General features: G+C 42.7%; 1 protein-coding gene across 1 annotated transcript; it reads right to left on the bottom strand.

The window, feature by feature from the left end:
* Positions 1–12,318: 12,318 nt before the first annotated feature.
* COMTD1 (catechol-O-methyltransferase domain containing 1) lies at positions 12,319–18,674 on the bottom strand. The gene is made up of 7 exons (XM_059851319.1): positions 18,519–18,674; positions 17,114–17,238; positions 16,023–16,128; positions 15,147–15,265; positions 14,832–14,886; positions 13,289–13,422; positions 12,319–12,717 (listed from the first exon to the last, which is right to left on the bottom strand). Exons 1-7 carry the CDS (start codon positions 18,598–18,600, stop codon positions 12,565–12,567), a joined length of 774 nt encoding a protein of 257 aa, XP_059707302.1. The 5' UTR covers positions 18,601–18,674; the 3' UTR covers positions 12,319–12,564.
* Between the last annotated feature and the right edge of the window lie 3,003 nt (positions 18,675–21,677).

The following is a 21,677-nucleotide window of genomic DNA, read 5'->3' as shown; positions in this document are numbered from 1 at the left end:
TTGTTCCATCGTGTTGTTGCCCTCAGACTGAAATTCTCATATGAATGTTATAAGCTGCCTGTGTTTAGACTTTAGCTGTGGAGTAGCTGAGCCACCTTCTTTGCAGAAGACAGAGTAGAGCTTAAGCCTCCAGCTCAGGCTCTTGAGCAGGCTTTGCTGGTGTGTTTGACTAGTTTTCTTACATGACAGTAAAGCATTTGTACTATGGGGTACCTTTACTGCTGTTGTCACTGAATGCCTGTGTCTGAGGTGCATTTCCACCATTTAGGATGGAAGAAGCATGTAAAGTGCAATTTGTTGTTGTTATTGCATGTTGTGCATATTTTTAGTTTGAGGTGGTTTTATGTGCTAGACCACTTAAAAGCTAGAAACCGTGCAGACAGACATTGAATTTTTGTATGTGTTTTCTTTTCAGTATTACCATCTTTGGTATGTCACAGACTGGGCTTCTGATACCAAAACCACAAAAAAACCCCCAAAAAACCAAAAAACAAAAAAAAAAAACCAAAAAAAAAACCCAAAACAAAAACCCAAAAAACCAAACCACCAAAACATCCCCAAAACAACCTACCAAAACCAAAAAAGCTCCCTGAAACATCGTGTGCCTGTAGACATTGTCCAGCTGCAGCGCCCAGACAAATAATGGATTATGTCTTTTGGTTATGAATGCCTTGTTTCTATCCTTAAACCAGCAACACTGATGTTTCTCAGCTTTTGAGGGGGCTGTAATTGACTTTTGTTTTTGGTGGTAGTGGTTTTGGGTTTTTTTTTTTTATTTTCGAAGCAAACACTATAACCTTTTCCTTCACTACCTGTTCCTCTAGATATTTTTTTTCTGAGGTTACAAAATGGCTAAGTGAAACAAAAGCATATATGGCTGAGTTTCTCTTCAACTCTTAAAAATTAGTATTGAACCTATTCATTTTACTCTTTGTAAATGTGCATGACTTAACTAGCCCTTTAAACCTTAAGTAGTTGTAGTTGTTACCGTGCTGATAGGCAGCCAGAGAAGTAAAAGGGCTCTGCAGTAGTTAAGAGAACTGTGAAAATGTGAGTTTTTCTAAAATACTCTGTCAAAAATCACTACTTTAAACATTAAAAGGAAGTTCAGTGTCTTTTTCTTAATATCTCTCAAGTAAGGCATATTGAAAATGGCTTTCAAACTAACTTTTCAACTTATAAAAGCTTGTGGTGTAATTGGAGTTCTGTGGTAAGGAATGTTGGTAGTTTATATAGCTCCATTTAATTAAAATATGTAAAAAGCCTTAACGATAACTTTCAGTGCCAGACAGCCTTTCCTCAGGTGTTCTAAATAAACCCCCACCACTTGAGATAACCAATGACCAGAGCATCGTTCTGCATCTTGTTTGTGTGAATTGTAGCATTGCATTCCTGCCTGGTACAGCTGGAGTAAGGGGGTGTCTGTGTACATTGCAAGGAGATTTAATCACGCTTTCATAAATAAAAATCCTTTCACATGAGATTATGATGCCCTGAATTTCACGAGTTACTGTCTGAGTGTCTTGAATGTTTATGCTCTTCCTGTGCTGTAGAAATTCTCCAGGTTGGTTAATTTAACCTTGCACTCTTCATGTGGTTCAACTGGGTGTGGTATATTCCTAAATCTGCCTCTTGCACACCGAAGTTGTTCAAAAGCAGGACATTTTGAACTATTTTGGTAATGGGCAGGGAAACCTTTTGCTCCCAAGCGTTGTGACGGGTTTTTACCTTGCCCTTGGCGCTGGATAAAGCGAGACAGCAGTAAGAGTTCTTGCTGCCCTCTAATGTCCTGTTCTGGTGTTCGGCTCATTGCTGCAACAGGCACAAATACACAATTAATCCCTGTTGGCTGCTCTCCTAGGGGAAGTAGAACCCGGCAACGAGACAGCTCATGCGCGGATGATTCAGCCCTACTTCTACCAAAGGTCCTTGTTTCCTTATCAAACCAGTGAGCGAAGACAGAAGCAGTTCTATAAGGCGAGGCAGTAATGATATAACTGGCTCACACCAGTAGCAGTAGTGTCTTAATGGCAGGTAGAAATGCTTCCTGGAACCAGCTGACAGGAAGGGAAACCCAAAGAAAAAGCTGGCTGGGTTGTTATGGGGCATGAAAAGGCTAGGTTTATTGTAAATGGTTTTATTGTGTTTGTCAGTTTCCCTTTGCAGTGGAATGTTTCTGTTCCCAATCTGGAATAGTAATAAAAGCATAGATTATATCCATTAGTGTAGTTTGCATTCATTGTATTTACAATGGTATTGTTTCTTATTATTGTTTTGTTTCTCATTATTGTTTCTGGGCCTGCCTTTTAGTTGTGGTTTGGGTCCTTCTTTCACATGCTGCTGGATCAAATGGGAAGCAATAAACAACTGGATTTTTCTGAGCATAATGTGCAGCATCTTTTACTTCAGCTGCAAGTTTGATACAAATGCTCATGTAAAAAGAGGAAAACTTTTTTTTTTTTTTTTTTTTTTGCAAAGCAATTTCTGAGACTGTAATTAAAACTTATGAAAATGCTATTAGACAAAATGTGAGGTGTTACATACTGAGATTTGGTTCATATCTACCCTCGTGTATCTGCTGATGTTGGGAAAAGTGCTGACAGACCTTTAAAGATGGCAAGCCTGGTCTGTTTCAGCTCCAAATATTTGACCTTTACTTCAGATCTTTTTAAATGAGGATTTTCTACTGAGCCGAATACCATGGCAGAACTTGCAGTTCACTTGCTGGCTAACAGTAGCACACATATCAGAAATGTTTTGTGGTTTTTTGTGGGTTATTCTTTGTGCTGGATCCATGGGAGAACATCCTAATGCTGAAGCAACGACGCTGTTCAAGGGTTTGGCATTCTTAACACTCACTTTTTTTTTTTGTTTGTTTGTTTATTTTGCCTGTTCCTGTGAGCATTGAAACACTAAATGACTATTACAGAAATGTCCCTTTTCTCTAGCTGTGTCACCGCTTCAGCCCGAGAGCCGGCACCGAGGGGAGAGCTGGGGTGGGTGCCCACAAGGAACCAGTGAGCTTTGCCCTCGGATTCTTAGCGGTCTGTGGTGGCATTATTAAAAATATACTTTAAAGTGACTCTTTAGTACGCACACGCGGTTCCTTCGTTTAAGAAACGCTAAATTTCGCTGTGCTGTGGCTGGGGTTTGGCTGCGGCGTGGGGAGGGATGTGTTTGAGTTCTCCTGCAGAGTCCCGGATGTTTTCCCGGCAGCTTCCGAAAGAGCTTTGTTGCCAACTGACTGGTTCCTCGTGATCCACTGCAGTCCGTGCCACGGCTGGCCATGATGGATGGGGACGATCGCCCCGGGCCGGCCGGGGCCGCTGCCGCCGTCGCCATCGGGGGCGCGAGCGCCCGCCCCGCGTCCGCCGCGTGCTGCGCGCGCCACCTGGCGGCCGCCGCTGCGCCCTCAGGAGGAGCCGCTCCTGCGGGCACCGTCCCCAGCCCACCGACCGAGGGAGGCAGTGGGAAATGATGATGGCAGCAAGCCCGAGCTCCTTCTGAGAGGAAGAAATAGAATTAGAGGAGGAAAGGCCCCGCGTACGCCGGAACTCGGGGTGCTGTATCCCTGCGGCTGAGACCCGGGCAGCGCCCGTGGGCTCTGAGGGAGCAGGCAGCGCTGTTCTCACGGCCTGCGGCGGCTGGCTCCTGGGAGCCTCCACTCCTGGGATCCTCCACTCCACTAAACGCAATTAATTACCGCAACAAGTTGTCTTCCCGACTGCTGCTCAGCCCCTGACGTGACTGTACTTTTCTACAAGAAATCCCCAAATGGCTTGAGATACCTTGATTTCCAAAGAGATGTTCTGGCCACCCTTGGCTATAAGAAACACTTGCTGGCAGGAGGACAGGGCACACCAGCTGCCAAAACCCAGCAAGCAAAGGGGAAGGATTTGAAACGTTGCTGACTGGTGATATTCCCATGGCTGGTGGCATCAGGCTGTGTGGTGGGGCTGGACCAACGCTGTGGCGGCCACAGGACACATTAGAAGTGCGGGCACATGGCCACAGCCCAGAGACCTCACATTGCTCCAGTGTGGGTCGCTCACAAACTCTTCCCCCATCACAATTAATGGTAATTTATTAATTGCAATTTATTTAATTGCAATTGATTGTAATTGCAATTGATTGTGTCAATCGACCCACTGGACCACGGGGACAGGGAAGAGAGCCCAGCAAGTCTGCAAAGGGCCTGTCCCATGTGGATGTGGCCAGCAGTGTGCCCAGGTGGCCAAGAATGCCAATGGCATCCGGGCTTGTATGAGAAATTATGTGATCAGAAGAATTAGGGAAGCGATTGTCCTTCTGGGCACTGGTGAGGCCACACCCTGAGCACTGCATCTAGTTTTGGGCCCCTCAGGTCAGGAAGAGCATTGAGGTGCTGGAGCACGTCCGGAGAAGGGCAGCAGAGCTCATGAAAGGTCTACAGGGTAAGTCCTATGAGGAGCAGCTGAGGGAGCTGGGATTGTTTAGCCTGGAGAAAAGGAGGCTCAGAGGTGACTGTATCACTATCTACAAGTACTTGAAAGGAGGGTGTAGCCAGGCTGGGGTCAGCCTCTTCTCCCAGGCAACAGAGGGGCTGTTAGAAAGCTGCTGTGCAGAATATTTCAGATGAGGATGGGGAGCAGACACAATTTTTGTTTGGGCTGTTTTGTACATACAAAATTTGTCTTTCCTGGACAAAAACGGAAGACTAGTGCATCCATGATGCTGGGTAGTCAACTGCTGCCGCAGGCTTCCCATGGCCTCTTCCTGGCTGTTGCCTCACCTTGTTCTCTTTGGGGACCCTTGTTGGTCTTTGGGGCTTTGTTTCCCTTCCAAGCAAACACCTCTTTGCCAGTTGTGTTGACCCCCTCAGCTCCTAGGGAGTCAGAGAAATGGGTGTATTGCTAGCTGCCCTGGGGCTGAGCCTGGCCCCAGGCCAAATTGACAGCTGTTTTCCTTTCTCTAATTGTCAGCATGTGCTCTGGGGAGCAGGGTAGGGAGTATTTTTGCTTTCTCTTGGTGGTGGGGTGCAGTGTGTCCCTTAGCCCTAACAGAAGCCTGTGCATTGTGATGGAGTGTGTAGCAGCTCTTGCTGTCATACCTGAGAGGTTCATTTGTTGGGCTGAACAGAAGCAGCTTTGACAGACATTCCCTGGATGTGGCAAGCCTTCTATGCTGTCAGCTGCAGAATTTGCCCTGAGAGAGATGGCACTAGGTAAGTGTGCGTGTTTCTGGAATCAGTGTTTTATGAAATGTTTTTAAGAGAACTGCAATTCACAAATAGTCTTCATGGTGCTGTAATTTACTATGGATGTAGGCTAATATTGCAGTCTTAGAAGGCTGATCTTCCACTGTGTTTGAGAAAATATTTTACTTTTGTATTAGTCTTTTGAAGTACCTTAGGAAATCTGCTGCAGCATTCAGTCCCGGTGCAAGACTGGTTGGCTTTTGGATGAGTTTTAATGCTTTGTAGCACAGGTCCTCTCTGCATTTAGACTATGTGAGCTTGTGTTGAAATTACTTGAAGCTCCCCTAGTTTAGTTTTATCATGGCCATGATAAGGTGAGTTCATGGGTGAGCACTGATGTAGCAGTTTTGATAGCCTCTCTGCCAAGACAGCACAACCTAACCAAAACACCTTCTCTTTTTCAAAACAATTGGGCTCGGAGTCACATTTCCTAACATTTTCTGTGTGGGCAGCTGTAGCAGAGATGTACACGGAGTCCCAGCACAGTCATTAGTACCCTTTTTCACCTCTGTTTGTGGAGCTGAACATTGCCAGAGGTGGAGACAGATATGTGTCCCTCCACATAGAGCAGCAGAGAGATCTCATTGCCGACTCCCTCCCTGACCCCATGTAGTCTTTACAGCTCTGCTTGAATCCAAAGGTGTCCATTGTTGTCTGACAAACCTTTCCAGTTCTGCTCATGCAGCTGTTTCTGCTCCTCGGCTTTCCAGGTTTTGATTTGTAGCAGATATCAGCAGCATTGACTTCTGGCAGGGAGATGGAAAAATACACACCTTATGAAGTAAACATTGAGAGCTGTGAGCCACAGCCTGTGTGGATTTTGCTGTTGCAAGAAAAAGGGTAGGACATGGAACACAGGGTAAAAATAATGCTCAAAATCAGCATTTTTGAGCTAAGTATTGTAGGTGTTTTGGGTCTTTTCTGGTTGGTTGGTTGCTTTCTTTTGGTTGTTGGTTGGTTTTGGATTTTTTTTTGCTATTCCAAGGAGTTACATGCTTTGCTTACCTTTAAAAGTAAACTCCTAATATTTGCTTCCTAAACCCCTACACAACAAAAGATACATGGTGGCATCATGGACAAGCATAAGGTTCCTTAAAAATAAGCCTAAATTTTACCAGCAGCTGTTACTTCTATTTGAATTTGCAGACATCCATTTCCCTTATTGTGAAGGTTTCTTTGCACCTGTTTTAAAATGCATTTGTCTCTTTTAGATTTGGTTCTTTTTTCTTTTTCTTTTTCTTTTTTTTTTTTTTGGTGGCTTGTTTGCTTTTCTTTTCATGCTGGAAGAATCCCCCTTTTCGGTTGCTGGGTGTTTGGCTGTTGTACTACAGGACAGTGACATCTGGGCCATAACCCTACAGACTTCTCTGGCCATACCACATGACATGACAGCCTGGGTATCCTGTGAACCAGTCCTCTCTGAGAGTGGATTTCTTCTGTTGATGTTTTGTATTTGTGGATTTGATTAAAATTCTTGGCATTGTGAATGTACAGGAGGGCTTTTTCTTGGGTAATGAATGCTGTGGTGGTGTGTGGGTGTGCAGTATTTAGGTATTGCATTTACTTGTGACAGCAGCAATAACACTTTCTCATTAACTATCTTCTGAAATCTAATTTCATGATGTCAAAAAGTTACTACTTTCATCTCACCAATATAACCCAAGTCCCTACCCCAGCATAACTCAAAAGGCTGCTGGAAAAATGCACAGTCTCTTGGTTTTTAGTAGGTCAATAGGAATAAAATTATGAGCCTTTAAACTAAATAATAATTTTTTTCCTTGTAGCCTGAGATCTGTTCAATCAATAATCTTTCTGCTAACTCTGGGGAGAATTTTAGTTGCCTCCATAAAATGTTTTAATTATTTAAAATCATAAAATATAAGTAGGCACAATTTGCTTGGAACTCATTAGGGAAATATATGAATAAAAAGAAAAGATAATGTTTGCTTCTGCATTAATTTAAAGCAGTCTCTAAAATATGAAATCTAATCTTGGAAAGCAGTGACTTATCATCAATGTTTATTTTTCTTATAATCAGAGTAAATATTAAAGCAGCTAGTTATGTGCTTATACCTACAGTATTGCACTGAGCCAAAAAGGAAGATAAATAACTTGTCTGAAATCTCCCATTCATTTCCCTCTTTTGCAGGTTTTATGTTTGTTAATTTCCTCTTTCAAAACATTGCTTCAGATATTATTATAAAACAGGTGACTTGGAAACCATGAGTAGCTGCAAATGCATGAGGCCAATTTTGTGTGATTAGAATTATGGAGAGGTAATGCTTTATACTTGTGCAGAGCCTTTTCATCTAGTGCAGATCACTGGCACAATATGCAGCAGCAGAGAAATGCCACAGCCCTGGGAAAAGGCTTAACAGACCAGAGAGCAGAGCAAGCGATGAGTTAGGAAACAAAAGAATTTCTTTAAGCTTCTCTGAAGAAACTTCAGTGCTCACTGTGGCAGGAAATGCTCGTTTGCAGCTCTTAGGTGTGCACAGAGGGAAAAAGCAGCTTTGTCATTCTCTCGCTCAATATTTGTTTGGGATGTCATCACCAATCCCTTCCCAAAAGATGCTTCTTGTTGCATTTGTGATTCCCACATTTTCATTCTGGGAAGGCCATGATAGAGCTGCCTCTCCCATTAAAATGAAATAAGCATTAAAATCAAATGTGCTGCAAATGATGCAGAAATGGGCCCAGATTGTTTGTGTTTGGGGTGCTTTAGGTTATTCTACTGTGGCTCCATCCCTTTGGAAGAAGGGATGGAGCCACACAGCATGGTCACCTTCCTCAAGGTAGTACACAGCTGGTGACACAATGGAGGAGACCTGTGCACTTTGGATGGAGCCACACAGCATGGTCACCTTCCTCAAGGTAGTACACAGCTGGTGACACAATGGAGGAGACCTGTGCACTTTCAGTAGATGGGGTAGATAAAACCAAGCTGTATTAATCTCAGCTAGTAGGATGTTGTGGTTAACCCCAGCTAGTAACTAAGCCCCACACAGCTGCTTCCTCACTACCTCTGGTGCAACGGGGGAGAGAATTGGAAGGGTAAAAGTGAGAAAACTTGTAAGCTGAGATAAAGACAGTTTAACAAACAATGCAGAAGCTGTAAAAACATTTGCCACTTCTCACCTGCAGGCAGGGAAGCCATCCCAAGGAAAGCAGGACTCCATCCCACAGAACTTGGGAAGACAAACACCATCACTCTGAATGCCCTCCCTTTCCTCCTTCTTCCCCCCATTTCATATGCTGAGCATGATGTCATGTCCCTTGGTCAGTTTGGGTCAGCTGGCCTAGCTCTCCCTCCTCCCAATTTTTCATGCATCCCCAGCCTGTTCATTGGTGCAGTGGAGTGAGAGGAACATCAACACAGTTTCCAGCACAAACCCAAAACATAGCCCTGTACTAGCTGCTACGAAAAAAATGAACTCTCCTCCAGCCCAACCCAGTGCACAAGGAGAAAAATCTCTTAAAATGGTACTGATCTCTTAGCTTTTTTACTCCCATTGTGACCATTTAGGATTGATTTCTTCAAGTGAAAAACAGAATATAAGCAGGGATGCAGCCAACTCTGTGCTACCACATAAAAAAAAAAAAAACAGCCAGTTATGGCACTTTCTGCTGTTGCCACTCCAGTATCAAGATTGCAGTGCTTGAGATAAGGCATATCCCTCAGATCTGAGCTGCAAGGGTTTCTGGGAACTGCTCATGCCTCAAAGGAAGGAGTTGGGATGAAGTTTATATTCATGTTCCTTTTTCTGTATCTTAAGGGCTTTGTCACAAGTTTGCTAATTGTCTTCCATGAGCAGCAATTCACAGAAAGTGCTGTGTGCGATGTGACTGAATTTAAATAGATTAAAAACACTTGAGTGTGTTAAAAGAAGGACTGAAAGTGGTGTCAGATGTTCAGTAAATGCCTGAAAGTTATGTTACACTCAGTAGCCCAGTTTTTCTTTAGACCATTGCTTTCTTTAGTAACATGAAAGACTAAGGATACTCCCTGCATCCCCCAATGTCCTAGCAGAATTAAAAGCTGCAGCATTGAAAATGCAGAACCGAGCCTTCAGCCCTGTGTCTAGCTTGGACAATGAGCTGTTTTTTTTGGGGGTGGCCTTCTCTCTAGATTTCTGAGCATTTAGTCTCAGTCCTTCTTATTTAATTAGCTAGCAGAGATGCAAAGCCTACTCTTAAAAAGTCTTCAGTTCCTTTCCCTGTCACTCATGTAAATATCATACCATACCATTTTGAATGTATCTGGAGCAGGGACTCAGATACTTAACCAGCAGCTAGGATTACATGCTTTAATTCTCATGGTGGTTTTTGGGAGTTACCACACTAGGGGATATTCTTTTTTTCATTGTTTTTGTCATTCTTTTCTGTTTAATGGCCATCCTTCAGCCCCATTTGCTTCTGAGCAAGTCCCAGCTGTACATTTGTCACCTGTGTTGGCTGGGATCCTCTCTTGCAACCAGAAGAGATGTTGGTGTTGCAGGAACAGCTGGGCTGGGAGGGTTTGGGCAACAGCTGTGCCCCTGGGTCAGCTCTTCTCATGGGGCAGAAAATCCTGAGCCTCTACAGTAGCTCAGGCAGGTGTATTGCCTGAGAGGGGTGAGCAGACCCACGAGCTTCCATACCTGGCATCTCCATTAGAGAGAGACAAAGACTTGCCACTGCATTATTGGGTGGCCCATTCTCATCAGCTAATGGAAGTCTAAATTCTCATTGCCCCATAAATTCCCCATAGCTGATTCACCACTTGAATTAAACCCTGATTATATATTATCAGCAGTCATTTCATAGTAAGGTTGAAGGATCAAATGCAGTTAGCAGTGATGAACTCCAGATGTGCAAGACAGAAGTCTGAAAGAGAAGGCTAGTTTCTGTGTAACTACTAGATAGAGTAATGTATTCTAAATATTTGATTCAATTAAGCTTCCTTCTGCTCTTTGTTTCCACTTACAGATGGCTCATCAATCTATAGTTTAGGGACACATTGCTATTCTTTCTAATGGTAATTAGGTGATCAGGATGGAGACAGGTTTGATGAAATACTCACATTACGATCTGCATATTTAAAATATGAGTCCAAAGAAGAGGCAAAACAATAGCTGGCTGCTGTACATGGCTTTAGCCTCAGGCACTTGATAGGTCTTCCTCTAGCACAGATAATGGGGACTGTGCTAGATCCCACCACAGAAAGAATAGTTATTTTTTAATTATTCAACTATGAGTGCTTGTATCTGGTTTTGAATGTTGTTAAACTCTAGTTTCTGGCAAAAATACTCATGATGCTTGTCCATTTTTGGCTCAGCTTCACTGGGAGGATTCTGGCAATCTGGAAAATAGTAGTAAAACATTTGCAGTCTGTGATTTATCTTCCAATGACTTCTCCATGTTTGGGAAAGGCCACCATGGTACTTTTAGGGCAGGGTATGTATTCTTAACAGCTTCTAGCTTGCTCATGTTTATCACCTGCTAGCCTCTAAAAGCAGGAAAATTTGAGAAGATACCCCTGCATTAAAGTGTCCCGTTTTGTGTTTTTAACACTTAGGATTCTTTTGGTATCTACTGACAAAGTAAAACTGTAAAGTAGAACATGGCCAGAAGCTCTGCATGCAAATGTGTAATGATCCTGTACCCTCCTTTAGCCGCTCCATCTGAGAGCTGTTATAGCCACTAAGAATTTAATAAGGTATAATTTCTTTTATGCAGAGAAGATATTTGAGGAGTGCAGAGGTTTGAAGCTCTGAGGGTAAATCTGTACTCAGAAAAATAAATTGGGCAAACTTCATACCCTATTTAAATTCTCATTTAAGGGCAACACGCACCTTGTCCTGGCCTTCTCCCAGACATGGATTTTGTAGTCAGTCCTTAATTAAGAAGATCCTGATATGCTTTGCTGAATCAGGGTTTTAAGTGGAAGTGACAGAAATAAAATTGAGATCTCTTCAGTCATAACCCTACTCTGCAGCTATCAGGCAATGCTTCCTTCCTTCATTTCTCTCCACTGCAGTATGCTATGGCAAGTGTCTGGGACAGTCAAGAGCCATGCTCTGAACTTCTGCCCCTTACCAGAACCCAAGCCACCCAGCTGAAATTTCAAAAACAGAAGCCAAGTATACAGTCTTAAACATTCTGAGGCAAGAAATCTTTGTCCCCCAGTGTCTCGAGTCATTCAAGTGCACTGTTTAAGCAAATGGACAAAGTATTCTCTTAGTTCTGATACTTCCCTTCAGGATGTCAACAAAACTGAACATCTCCTTCCTCTATACATATGATACGCAGTGTTATTAGTCCCCCAAAACAGTTACCAGTGAAGCTTTTGCCTCTAAAATCCTACTTTCAGTTCCTTATTTAATAAATTTTTATCTGTACTAAAGAATTGCAGGCTGAAATTTTGTTACATGCTGCCTAGGGAAGGGAATCTCTGTTTGCAATAACAGTTTGAACAGCCAATTCACAGCTGTGTTGCATCCTCATACAATCAGAATCCTTCCACAGGCTTGCACCAATACTCTGTGCTTGCATCTTTCTAGGAAACAAGCATCTAGCAAGTTGCTTCTTTGAGGGGGCAAGGGAGAGGGATGCAGGAAAGAGGGAGACTTGTTTTGGTTTACTTCTTGCCCATTTGCTTTTCCTCATACTGACTTAAAAAAAAAAAATCTATCTGCACTGTTACCTAGGCTAAAGAAATCCAGTTCTTGTGCAAAAAGGTTTTAGAGAATACAGTTACTGTATTGCGAATACTGTTTGTCCTTTGGCAAGCTTTTAAAAACAACTTTTTTTTTTTTTTTCAGATAATGTCTTTTTGAGGCTTGTTCTGTAGTATCCTTCAAAGATAAAGAATGACTTATAATCTTTTTAGTCTGAGAAAGCTAGCAATCTCCTTATGTCATTTCATTAAAAATCCATTTTTCTATTATGGCTATAAACATTAATAAACTGCACTTTTTTTACTTTTGATGGTACTGACTGATTATTCTGCTGCTCAAGAGGCTCTTCTAGGACAGAAAATTACTTTGTTGTATTAAGGCACTTGGACAATCTATAGAGGGAGATTTTTTTCAACCACTGTCTTACAAGGACAATTTCACATAAGTTTATTTCCTTTATTACAATTAAAGTAAGAAACCATAGTCGATCTCATAATAAATCTCTCTTCTCTACTTAGTTGCCCTTAGGAACCAGCTGCTCCTAAAATCCACTTTCCCAGGCTATGCTATCCAGTGGAGATATAGGTTAAATTGAATTTTTGACACTGTTCCACCTCCATTTTTCCTGATGATGTGATTGATATTTCCCATCTGCTGGGCTTCCTTGAGTTACAACTTGAATGCTAATGTGACTCCATCTCCCACTGGAAGCATGCTGATATTGACACGTGCATCTCTGAGAAGCTTCTCATTGAGGCGGTGGATACTCTGCGCTGCCGAGTCATCCTTCCTTGGTTTTAGCACCTTTCCATTCCAAAAGACCTATTGAAAAAAGAAATATGATGCACCTCCTTTGTTCTAATATGGTCCTTGGACCACAAAGGAAGCTTTGGAAAAGTTCCTGTATATTTCTTATAGATTGATATTATTTGTTAAATTTCAGAGGTCTAATGGTCTCTGACATGGAACTCTCAAAAGTAAGTGGGACTGAGAGTACACAGAACTTGCTAATTGTATTTCTACTGTAGATTTAAAGGCAAATTCAAAAAAGATGTCTATAAATATAGGTTTTTTAAGAGCTCCTATTTGGCTGCCACCATAACCCCAAAGGTGCCTGAAGTTCAATATCCTTTGTTTCTTGTAAAAGTAGTTAATTAGTAACTTCTTAATAGTTAGTGATTACAAGTGCTACTTTTGATCTTGTGTAAGTACTGTACATAGGCTACATGACAAACAAGAATAATACACAGCATTCTCTGTAATAAATAACAAAAAAATTTCTGTTTTCTATTAGTGTTTTATATAGCTTTCTTAAAGAGTTTATGTTGAATTTTCTTTTTGATTGTGTTATGTGTAACTGCCTGTGCATTACCATCAGAACTGCAGTACTTACATTATCAATAGCTATTATTCCCCCTTTCTTTATGAGGTGCAAGCATTTTTCATAGTACTCATTGTAGCTTTCTTTATCGGCATCAATGAAAGCGAAGTCAAAGGTTTCCGCCTCTCCATTGGCCAACAGTTCATCTAGATGAGCAACACAGTGAGTTGTTATACCCTGGTTAGTGCTGTGTAGGAGGAAGTAATCCATTTGTGTCAAAGCTCTCATTAAATGTTTTCTGCTGCCTTGACCAGGCAGCCTATTCCTCCACAGGTAATTACTAGAAAAGCTTATCCCACAGAAACCAATCTAGACATTATGTATGCCATAAAACACCCAGTTACTGAGGTCTGCATGCTTAGGAGTTTGTGGAGTAGCTCCAAACCTGAAGGATACAGCTGGGACTGCTGAAAGGTACAGCAAAAACAAGTCAAGCACTTTGAAACTGGACATACTCTACACCTTCAGCTTTTTTTCAGCTGAGAAGTGTTTTCTTGAGTGGATTAGAATTTTTCTCACTTTATGAACAGGTTCTAAATGCTAATCTCTGCTTGCAGATCAAGGGCTATGACACTGGTCATGCTCAAACCCTGCCAGAGATATTTACAGCAAAAAACTGCTGTAAGTAGTCCCTCTCCGGGCCAAGGCAAGTAGAATTCAGTTTTAAGTTCTCCTAAACAGATTTCTTGACTGAGAATTCCAAATTGCCAGTTTCAGAGGAGGTGATTTCTGTCTCCTAAGGTAGTCTGACACCCCTCTAACTCGCCCTTAGTCTCTGTCAGCAGAAGATCTTTCTGTCTGAAGCAATGCCTGGACAAAGCATTGCTTTGATAGACTTCAAGGAGTGTGCATAGCAGTAAACTGCCTGTATTCGCCTCTTTAGAAAGGATGGATTTGAAAGTAATACAAGGTTATCAGTGGATCTGTGGATCCACCAAATACCTTTGCTGGAAACTTTCTGCATCAACAATCCTAGAAAATGTATTGCATTTTCAGAACATTTTTTAGTATTTCCTCTGCCCCACATTTTCTCTTTCCTTGAATGAGAAAAGTCATTGCCTCACTAATGGTCTTGCATGCTTTTGGCACATCCTAATTTGAACTTTTCTGAACACAATTCAGCCTAAGTTAATTATATTAGCTTCTGAATTTTTTCTGCGCCTCAGCCCTTTCAGAGAACTCTTCCTCTCTTAACAAAGGAATACTTGCTTAGAATGGACAATGCTAAGAGAAATTTGGCTTTGTTTGATTAATGTGTTTTAATCAGCTTTCCAGAAGCAGTATAGTATTTGATAAATTAAACAAAGTGATGGACAAAACAGGTGAGTGACCAGTACAGCCAACAACACAGGACAAGCATTTTCTTCCTCTTTCCTAGTAGGTACGAAAACTATGAACTCCTAAAGATTTTTACTTTTTAATATAAGAGAAGCTGCCTCCCTATTAGCAAAAGAGATCACATTCACAACCATATTTGGTCTTAAATTTCATCACTATTGCATCCCTCTTCTATTTCTAGGGAAGGGGAAACAGTCTGCTATTTCAGGTTACTTACCAAGTGTTTGAACTGCTGGCTTAATCCGCAGGTCAATTTTATGCTCTACTCCTGCCTAAGATGAAAAAGAACAGTGTTGATAAAAGTGGTCAAGAAATAACCTGTTAGTAGGCTGTACTCAGGGAGTGACTGGGATTCAGATAATTTTCCTATTATTTCTGTATTCCAAACACCACTTATTTTTCTTTCCAAACAGAACTCTATCAGCCTCCTTTAATGGTAACAATACTTCTGTGTTAATTTGCAAGTCTAAAATAACAAAATCTCTTCACACGTAAAGCCAGCTGTCCCCACTGTACAGGAGATGCTGCTCACCTCCTTCCACAGTGGCCTTCCAATTTTGGCATAGTCCTCATTTATATCACAGGCAATAACTCGGCCATCATCTGGCAGGACAAGTGCCATACTCAAGGCATTATAACCTGTGAACACACCTAGGAAAATCATAAGAGACATCAACACTTACTGTATTGTGGAAAAAGGGTTACACGGTTCTCTTTAGGAATAAAATCCCCAAAGGAATCAAAGATGGCAATTTGTTAATGGACAGTAAAGATTTTTCATTTTTCCTTCCATTTTAATGTAATGGTATGTTGAGAAGTTTTTTTTTTTTAGCAAACTTCAATGTTAGCTTTTTCCAAAAGGCTCATGGACAGACAAGGCAGAGTCCAGTCTTGAATGTGTAACCCAGAGAGACTGGATCAGCAGCAAAATACCAGGGAATTGTAACAGCCAGGCCAAGAATGAAGATGGTGGGAACCCGTACCTGGCTGCTCAGCATCAGTCTGTCTTTTAGGACATCCTTGTAATATAGGTGTGTCAAGCAAAGTGGATTCGATACAGGGCCTGCGCAGCAAAATATCTTCTTCTAGCAAGAAAGTGATACAGGAAGGAGAATATACACTCTGTCCTGCAACTGTTGAAGACTCAGGAGATCTATTTAGCTCAGTTTTTCAGATTGCCTCAGAATGGATGAGCCATTCATGCTGATGCCAGAACTACTTAATGCACAGTTAGACAAAGTGGCAACCAGATGCGAATCAGATACTCCTTTTCATGCTGTAGTTTGCCCACCTGTTTCTTGACAGTTATGCAGTACCTTCCTGTATTTGGATATTTTATGTTAAACATGCCTGCTATTTGGAGAGTGATAGTCAAGAGTTTTATTTTACTACAAAGGGACACTCTTACCTATTTCAATAACTTTCTTGGCTTTAATGAGTTTGGCCAAATTTGCCATAAGCTGAGCCTCCTCAGAGGACACCATCATTCTGCCATGGGGATGATCAGCAGTGAGCTAGGAAAGGGAAAAAAACATATCACATCAAACAAAAACCAAATCTACCAAACCAATATCCTAAAGAAAAAAAACCCAGTGAAACTCCAGGAAAAACAGACACCTCTGTCTTCTTATAGATCACTTTGTGGATGGAGCTAGATGGAGCCATCTATGAGCCAGAAATTGGCTTGAATTTAACTATAAATAAGATGGATGTTATGTGTGTCGTAAGCAGTGGATATTCAAAGCAGTAATATGCACCAAAATTACCACGGCTGTGGCAAATGCAGCAATATTTGTAACTAAATGAAGAATCATAGAGGAACTTTGACTGTGAAAGTCCTTTATTTCTGTGAATTTGCACAAACAGATGCACTTCCTTTAAGATGTGTAGAATGCTTTAATGAACTGCTAGGTTCATCTCTGCCAAAGGTCAGACCACGTAGTCCAAGCTACACACTAGAAACGTGGAGAATCTGTGCCCATCTCAGGGTGGAAGGGCTCTCGGCACTGAAGTAATGGGCAATGAGAGAAGCAGGACTGTGCCACGACAGTTGAAGGGAAAGTGTATCTTCCTATTTCCTTTCTTCTGTTAGGGATCATTCTGACCAATGCAGTTAGCATTTAATTTCTTTTATACAAGAGCAGTTTGTCTCACCTGAAATGACTCAAACCTGAGTCAGGATATTTGGTCTCATCTCTGACACTGGAGCCTGATGGAAGACATCACCTCTCTGAGCTACAGGTTCCTTATATGCCAACCAAAGTGAACAGAAGTCATTTGTTCAAGTCCAAATCAAATGCAGCCCTGACACATGGCCTTGGGAGCCGAGGATAGAAAGACATGTCTACAATGTATGCCAATACTATTAAACAGTCATGTAGGTAGCCCTGAACATAGATGAGCCTTTAAAATCCCCTCTAGTGGGTATGCAAATGAGATGGAGGAGGGAAATGTGACCAGGATCCCAGCAGTTCAGGACGAAGTGTGGGTGATACTGACCAGACGCAGCTTCTTTAGAATTGGATGTTCCCGCAAAGAGTGATCCAGTATGTATTGCCGGAGAGGACTATTTTTCCTGATCATACCACTCGGGGTCCCAAAGATTAAAGAAGGGTATCTTTTACCTACCAAAAATTAAGTAATAAGAACTTTTACACTTTTCAGTTATTGCCATTTTAAAGAAAGTAAACATTGAAGTATTACCAAAGGTTAAAAAGTTCTCCGCTCTAAAATAGCCATGAAATGGAAAATGCAACATAGCTGGACAACCAGGTGGACAATAATCTTTTTTTCCTTTCTCCTTTTTAGTCTCTAAGATGTCCTAGTCCAGGCCTCCAAAGGCTGAAAGGGAAAGGCTTCAGTACTGTGTTGTTCAGTGGCCAGTGTGATGGTTACAAACTGCCATAATCTTACAGGAAAAGTAACCCCATCAAAACTCAAAAGGCAAGTTTAAAGAGAGATACATGAATGAGGTGCACAATTTTTTTAGTCTGTGGTCCTTCTTTTGCAGATAAATAGAGGCCACTGGGCTTTGACACCATCAGCTGATGTGTCTTCTCAAACCCTGTGCTCTCCTCATGATGCTGTCCTGCCCTCCAGCCAGGGGAAATGTCGTATTGCAAAATGCCTTCTTTAGCATGAAACCAGTATGCAGACAAAGTAGGTGCTGAAAGCTGAAGTTTTAGTACATGTCTACTCAAACACAGAACCGACTGCAGCTTTCATGCCCAATGTTTCTTATACCAAATGGATTAACTATGTTGAACAAATAACAAGAAATTAATTTCCACATCTCCTGGTAGTTGTTTGCTACGACAGAACGCTTTTATTTCGAGGGGTTTATTTTTTGTTAATGGTTTTTTTTTTATAGACGATCACGCCGAGATGTAAATTATTTCAACTTGCCTTAAATCAAAGATTAAGTAAGTGCCCGAGTTACAAACCCAACACCAGCCTCCTTCCCCTCCCGGATCGTAGGCTCGTTCTTCCGGGGCCCCCGGGGAATGAAGGCGAAACTGCTACCAGAACAATGCTGTGCGCAAGGACCACACCCCGGCCTTTCCGGGCTCGCCGAACAAACGCAGGCAGGGGACCGGGCGGGGAGCATGTCCTCGCTTTCGCTGGACTTTGTCCCGGCCCCACATTGCGGTAGCGCTAGATCACAGGGAGCGGCTTGGGCTTTAGGAACATCATTGTATCTACTGCAGCAGCTCAGCAAAATAAATCTCTGCCCGAACGGCAGCCCCAAGGGGTCTGCTCCCTGACGGCCGCACCCGGAACTCCTGCCCGCCCTGGGAGGGACCTGCCGGGCGCTGCGGTTCCCGTCCCGTCCCCGGTGGGGACAGGAGGAAGGCGCAGCCTTTACGTCTCCGTGTATGTGGCACGGCTTGGGGGCGCCGCTTACCTGCAAGCATACCCGTGGCAAAGGCGACCCCCAGCATCGCCGTCCCTACGGCGACTTCTTTGGGCACGCTGAGAAGCGGCATCTTGGAGCCGGCAGCGAGGGGAGCGGCGCCGCCTGGTTACGCGCGGCGCTGGGCGGTGCGGTGCGCTCCGCCTGCCCGGGAGGGCGGTGCCGCGCTGCCCGTGGGTGGCGGTCCGGCGGCTTCGGTTCGTCTTGCGGGCCATTAGGGTCCCCGCTTCCCGGCGTGCCGGATACTGGGCTCGGCTGGGGTGGCGAGAGGGTGGGTCATCCGCGGGAGGTGTGCGCCTTCCTCTCGGTGACATACTCGGCTGTGGTGCGTAAAGTGATAAAGACAGCACCCGGGATTCGTGCCACCACCTCCTCAGAGGCTGGTTCTGGTACAACTTCGCTGCAGTCTTCGTCTCAAAACACCAAGTGTGCTCGTAATGGGCTCTCGTGGAGAAGCTTTTCACAGAAATATGCTCGTAAGAGGCTTGGTACTTCAACTAGCCCGGGAAGGGAGCTCTCTCCTTCCCCTAGAACATAGGTTTCTTTGCAGCTGAGGTGTGAGCAATTACTCGTCAAAAAGCATGTAAGATTTTGGAATTTTAGTCTTGTGACCTGTGAGTTTCCAGGTGAAAGGAGTCAAGGAGGATTCTCCAAGAGAGGGAGAATGGGGCCTGGTTTCCTCCACTGCTGTTTCAGCCCCCTTACGCAGTACGTTTCAGGTGAGGTGGAGTAGTGCCCTTGCTGCTGCTTTAGCAGCCTTGTTGAGGGATCTCATCCCTGGCTGGATCTGTTGCTGTGGGAGTTGGTTTATGAGTAACAAGTAAAGTGTAATCTTTTTTAATGTCAGCCTAAAGTTTTTTGTGCCTCTGTACCTTTTGGAGATGGGCTGGGAATTCGGTTTTCATTGTGTGAAGTATAGGTAATATCTGGGTTTTGGAAAACACAAGCAAAATATGGAGATCCGTAATTTTGACATTCTATGGAAAATGAAATTAGTGCCGTTGCACACAGACTAGGAATACATAGGAATGGATTGGGTTGCAACTTGGCCTCCACAGATGTAGGATGAAGGCCGGAAAAAAATTCTGTTTTGGCACATAGTCTATCTTTGGAAAGCCAGATGAATTGTGTGTTGGTAGGTTTGGATGAAAACATTTCAATTACTTCCCTATGCTAGCAAAACAAATGTCAGTGCAGTTAGAAGAAAAAGATGCTTTTAAAGTACATCTTAAGTGTGGGATTAAGTATATCACCAGGGTATTTATGGGAAATGTGTTTGCCTATCCCTGCATTTTTAGTGTGTTAGAGCTTATTTACAAAGACTTGCCCCCAGAGCTCTTGTATTTCTTTTGCAGCAACTAATCATGCCACTCACTAGGGAGTCTGCTGTGATTTCTGATTTGTGGAACAAAGTAAGACATATGATCTGTTTTGGCAGATAAAATAACTTCCAGTTCATTTCTAAAATTTATTTGGTTTTGAAAGCTGTGAGTGTTGTTGGTTTCTTGGTGGCTTTTTTTCATTCAGTGTCTTGTCACTTTCTCTGTGTACATTTTGCGTTTGTAAATGAGAGCATTTCATCCCGTCTTTCAGAAGATGAGTTATCAGCATGTGCTGCAACGTGTCAGTTTTAGGCCAAACAACTGTAGGAGGCAACAATTCTTGCAGCGGCCATAAATCAGATTTGTGACGGTGCGGCTCCATCTAGTGATTTTTCTCTACAACTGCAGCATAAGGGAGAGGAACCGTGGGTTACTCTGTTCAACGTGACGCACAAAGTGTGCAAGCTTCCAGTGCTGTGTTGACCTCTCGACTTGAAGCAATGACCCATTTGGATATCTCTGGGAACGTCAAGTTTCTGAAAGCTCCAAGAGAATTGGTAAACTGAATTGCTAATACACTTGAATGTGTTTCTGAAATTCCTCACAACCCCAAGCTGTTAATCAGTAATAGCTTACCTTTGCTGGCAGTGTCAGGTGTTTTACGATATCACTGTACTGGACAGCAGGTTGTTTCCTTTAGATAAGGAAGTCAATTTTCAGATATCTAAGATATGATAAAAAACTTTCATGAGGGCTTCAAAAGAGTTATAATCTTCCAGCTGGATAGAATGGAGCCATCAGCTTTTCTTTGAGCCATTTCCATTTTCAGTTTACTTAACTCTGTGATATATATGGAACAGAAACCTTTGATTAACAAATTTATTAGACATGTGCTTGCAGTGTGCTGTGGCTACCTGAGCATTTAAACATTTTGGTAGATTTCTGCCTTCTACTTGTGCTAAGTAGGGTGAAGGCTACCTAGAGATTAAAAACCGAGTGTAATATGGGCTTGGATACAAACCCCATGGCTCCATAAATATGTAGGGAGTTCATTTGCACAGATTTCATGGGAGTTCAGGATTGCTCCCAGTGCTGTAGTCAGGAGGCATATTTGCTGTTCCTGAAAGTGCCTTCTCTCTTGGACTGCATTCTAGAAAGGGTAGGAGGGTTTTGGCAGCATATTCAGGCTGGAGGCAGAACATGATCGCATTTGTAAAACATATGGAGTGGGACAGACAGGATGGGGCTGACCTCAGGGTGTACAAATCCTCACTTTATTTATATTGATAATCTATTCAAGGTTTTACGGACCCTGGGTAATGAATATATGAAATAGCCTGTTCTTCTCCTGGAACCTTCCTTCCAGGAGTGTTTTTCCATGTGAGAATGTTGCACACCATCTGCCTCGGTGTCATCTGTGTAGACTTTTTGTAGAAATGGGACTGGCAGAGAGTTAGCCTACTGATAAGGCTGTCATCTCACTTCTGGGTTTCTGCCTTTCGTTTGCAACTATTTTTACATGGACCAGTTGTGCCTGGTAACTGAGGCACCGCTGTAAAATGCTAAATGACTTGCCTTGAGTATAGAAAGTTTTTCCTTTCACTGTCCTCATAATTTACCTTTTTTTTTTTTCTGTTGTTGTTTTTATTTCCCTCTTCACTCTTCCATGTGTCAACTTCCTGAACTCAGCCTGTTCTAGCAGGCTGTGCTTTCCAGGTCGTTGGTGATGTTCTGTGGCCTGCTCCAAGGTGGTGGTAAAGAGTAGTGAGTATCTTGATTATCTTACTGCTGCACTAAAAAGAAGTAAAATCTATGGGCGTTTCAGCCT

Source organism: Haemorhous mexicanus, chromosome 7, assembly GCF_027477595.1.
Source record: "Haemorhous mexicanus isolate bHaeMex1 chromosome 7, bHaeMex1.pri, whole genome shotgun sequence".
Taxonomy (NCBI): Eukaryota; Metazoa; Chordata; class Aves; order Passeriformes; family Fringillidae; genus Haemorhous; species Haemorhous mexicanus.
This window is presented reverse-complemented; position numbering and strand designations above follow the sequence as displayed.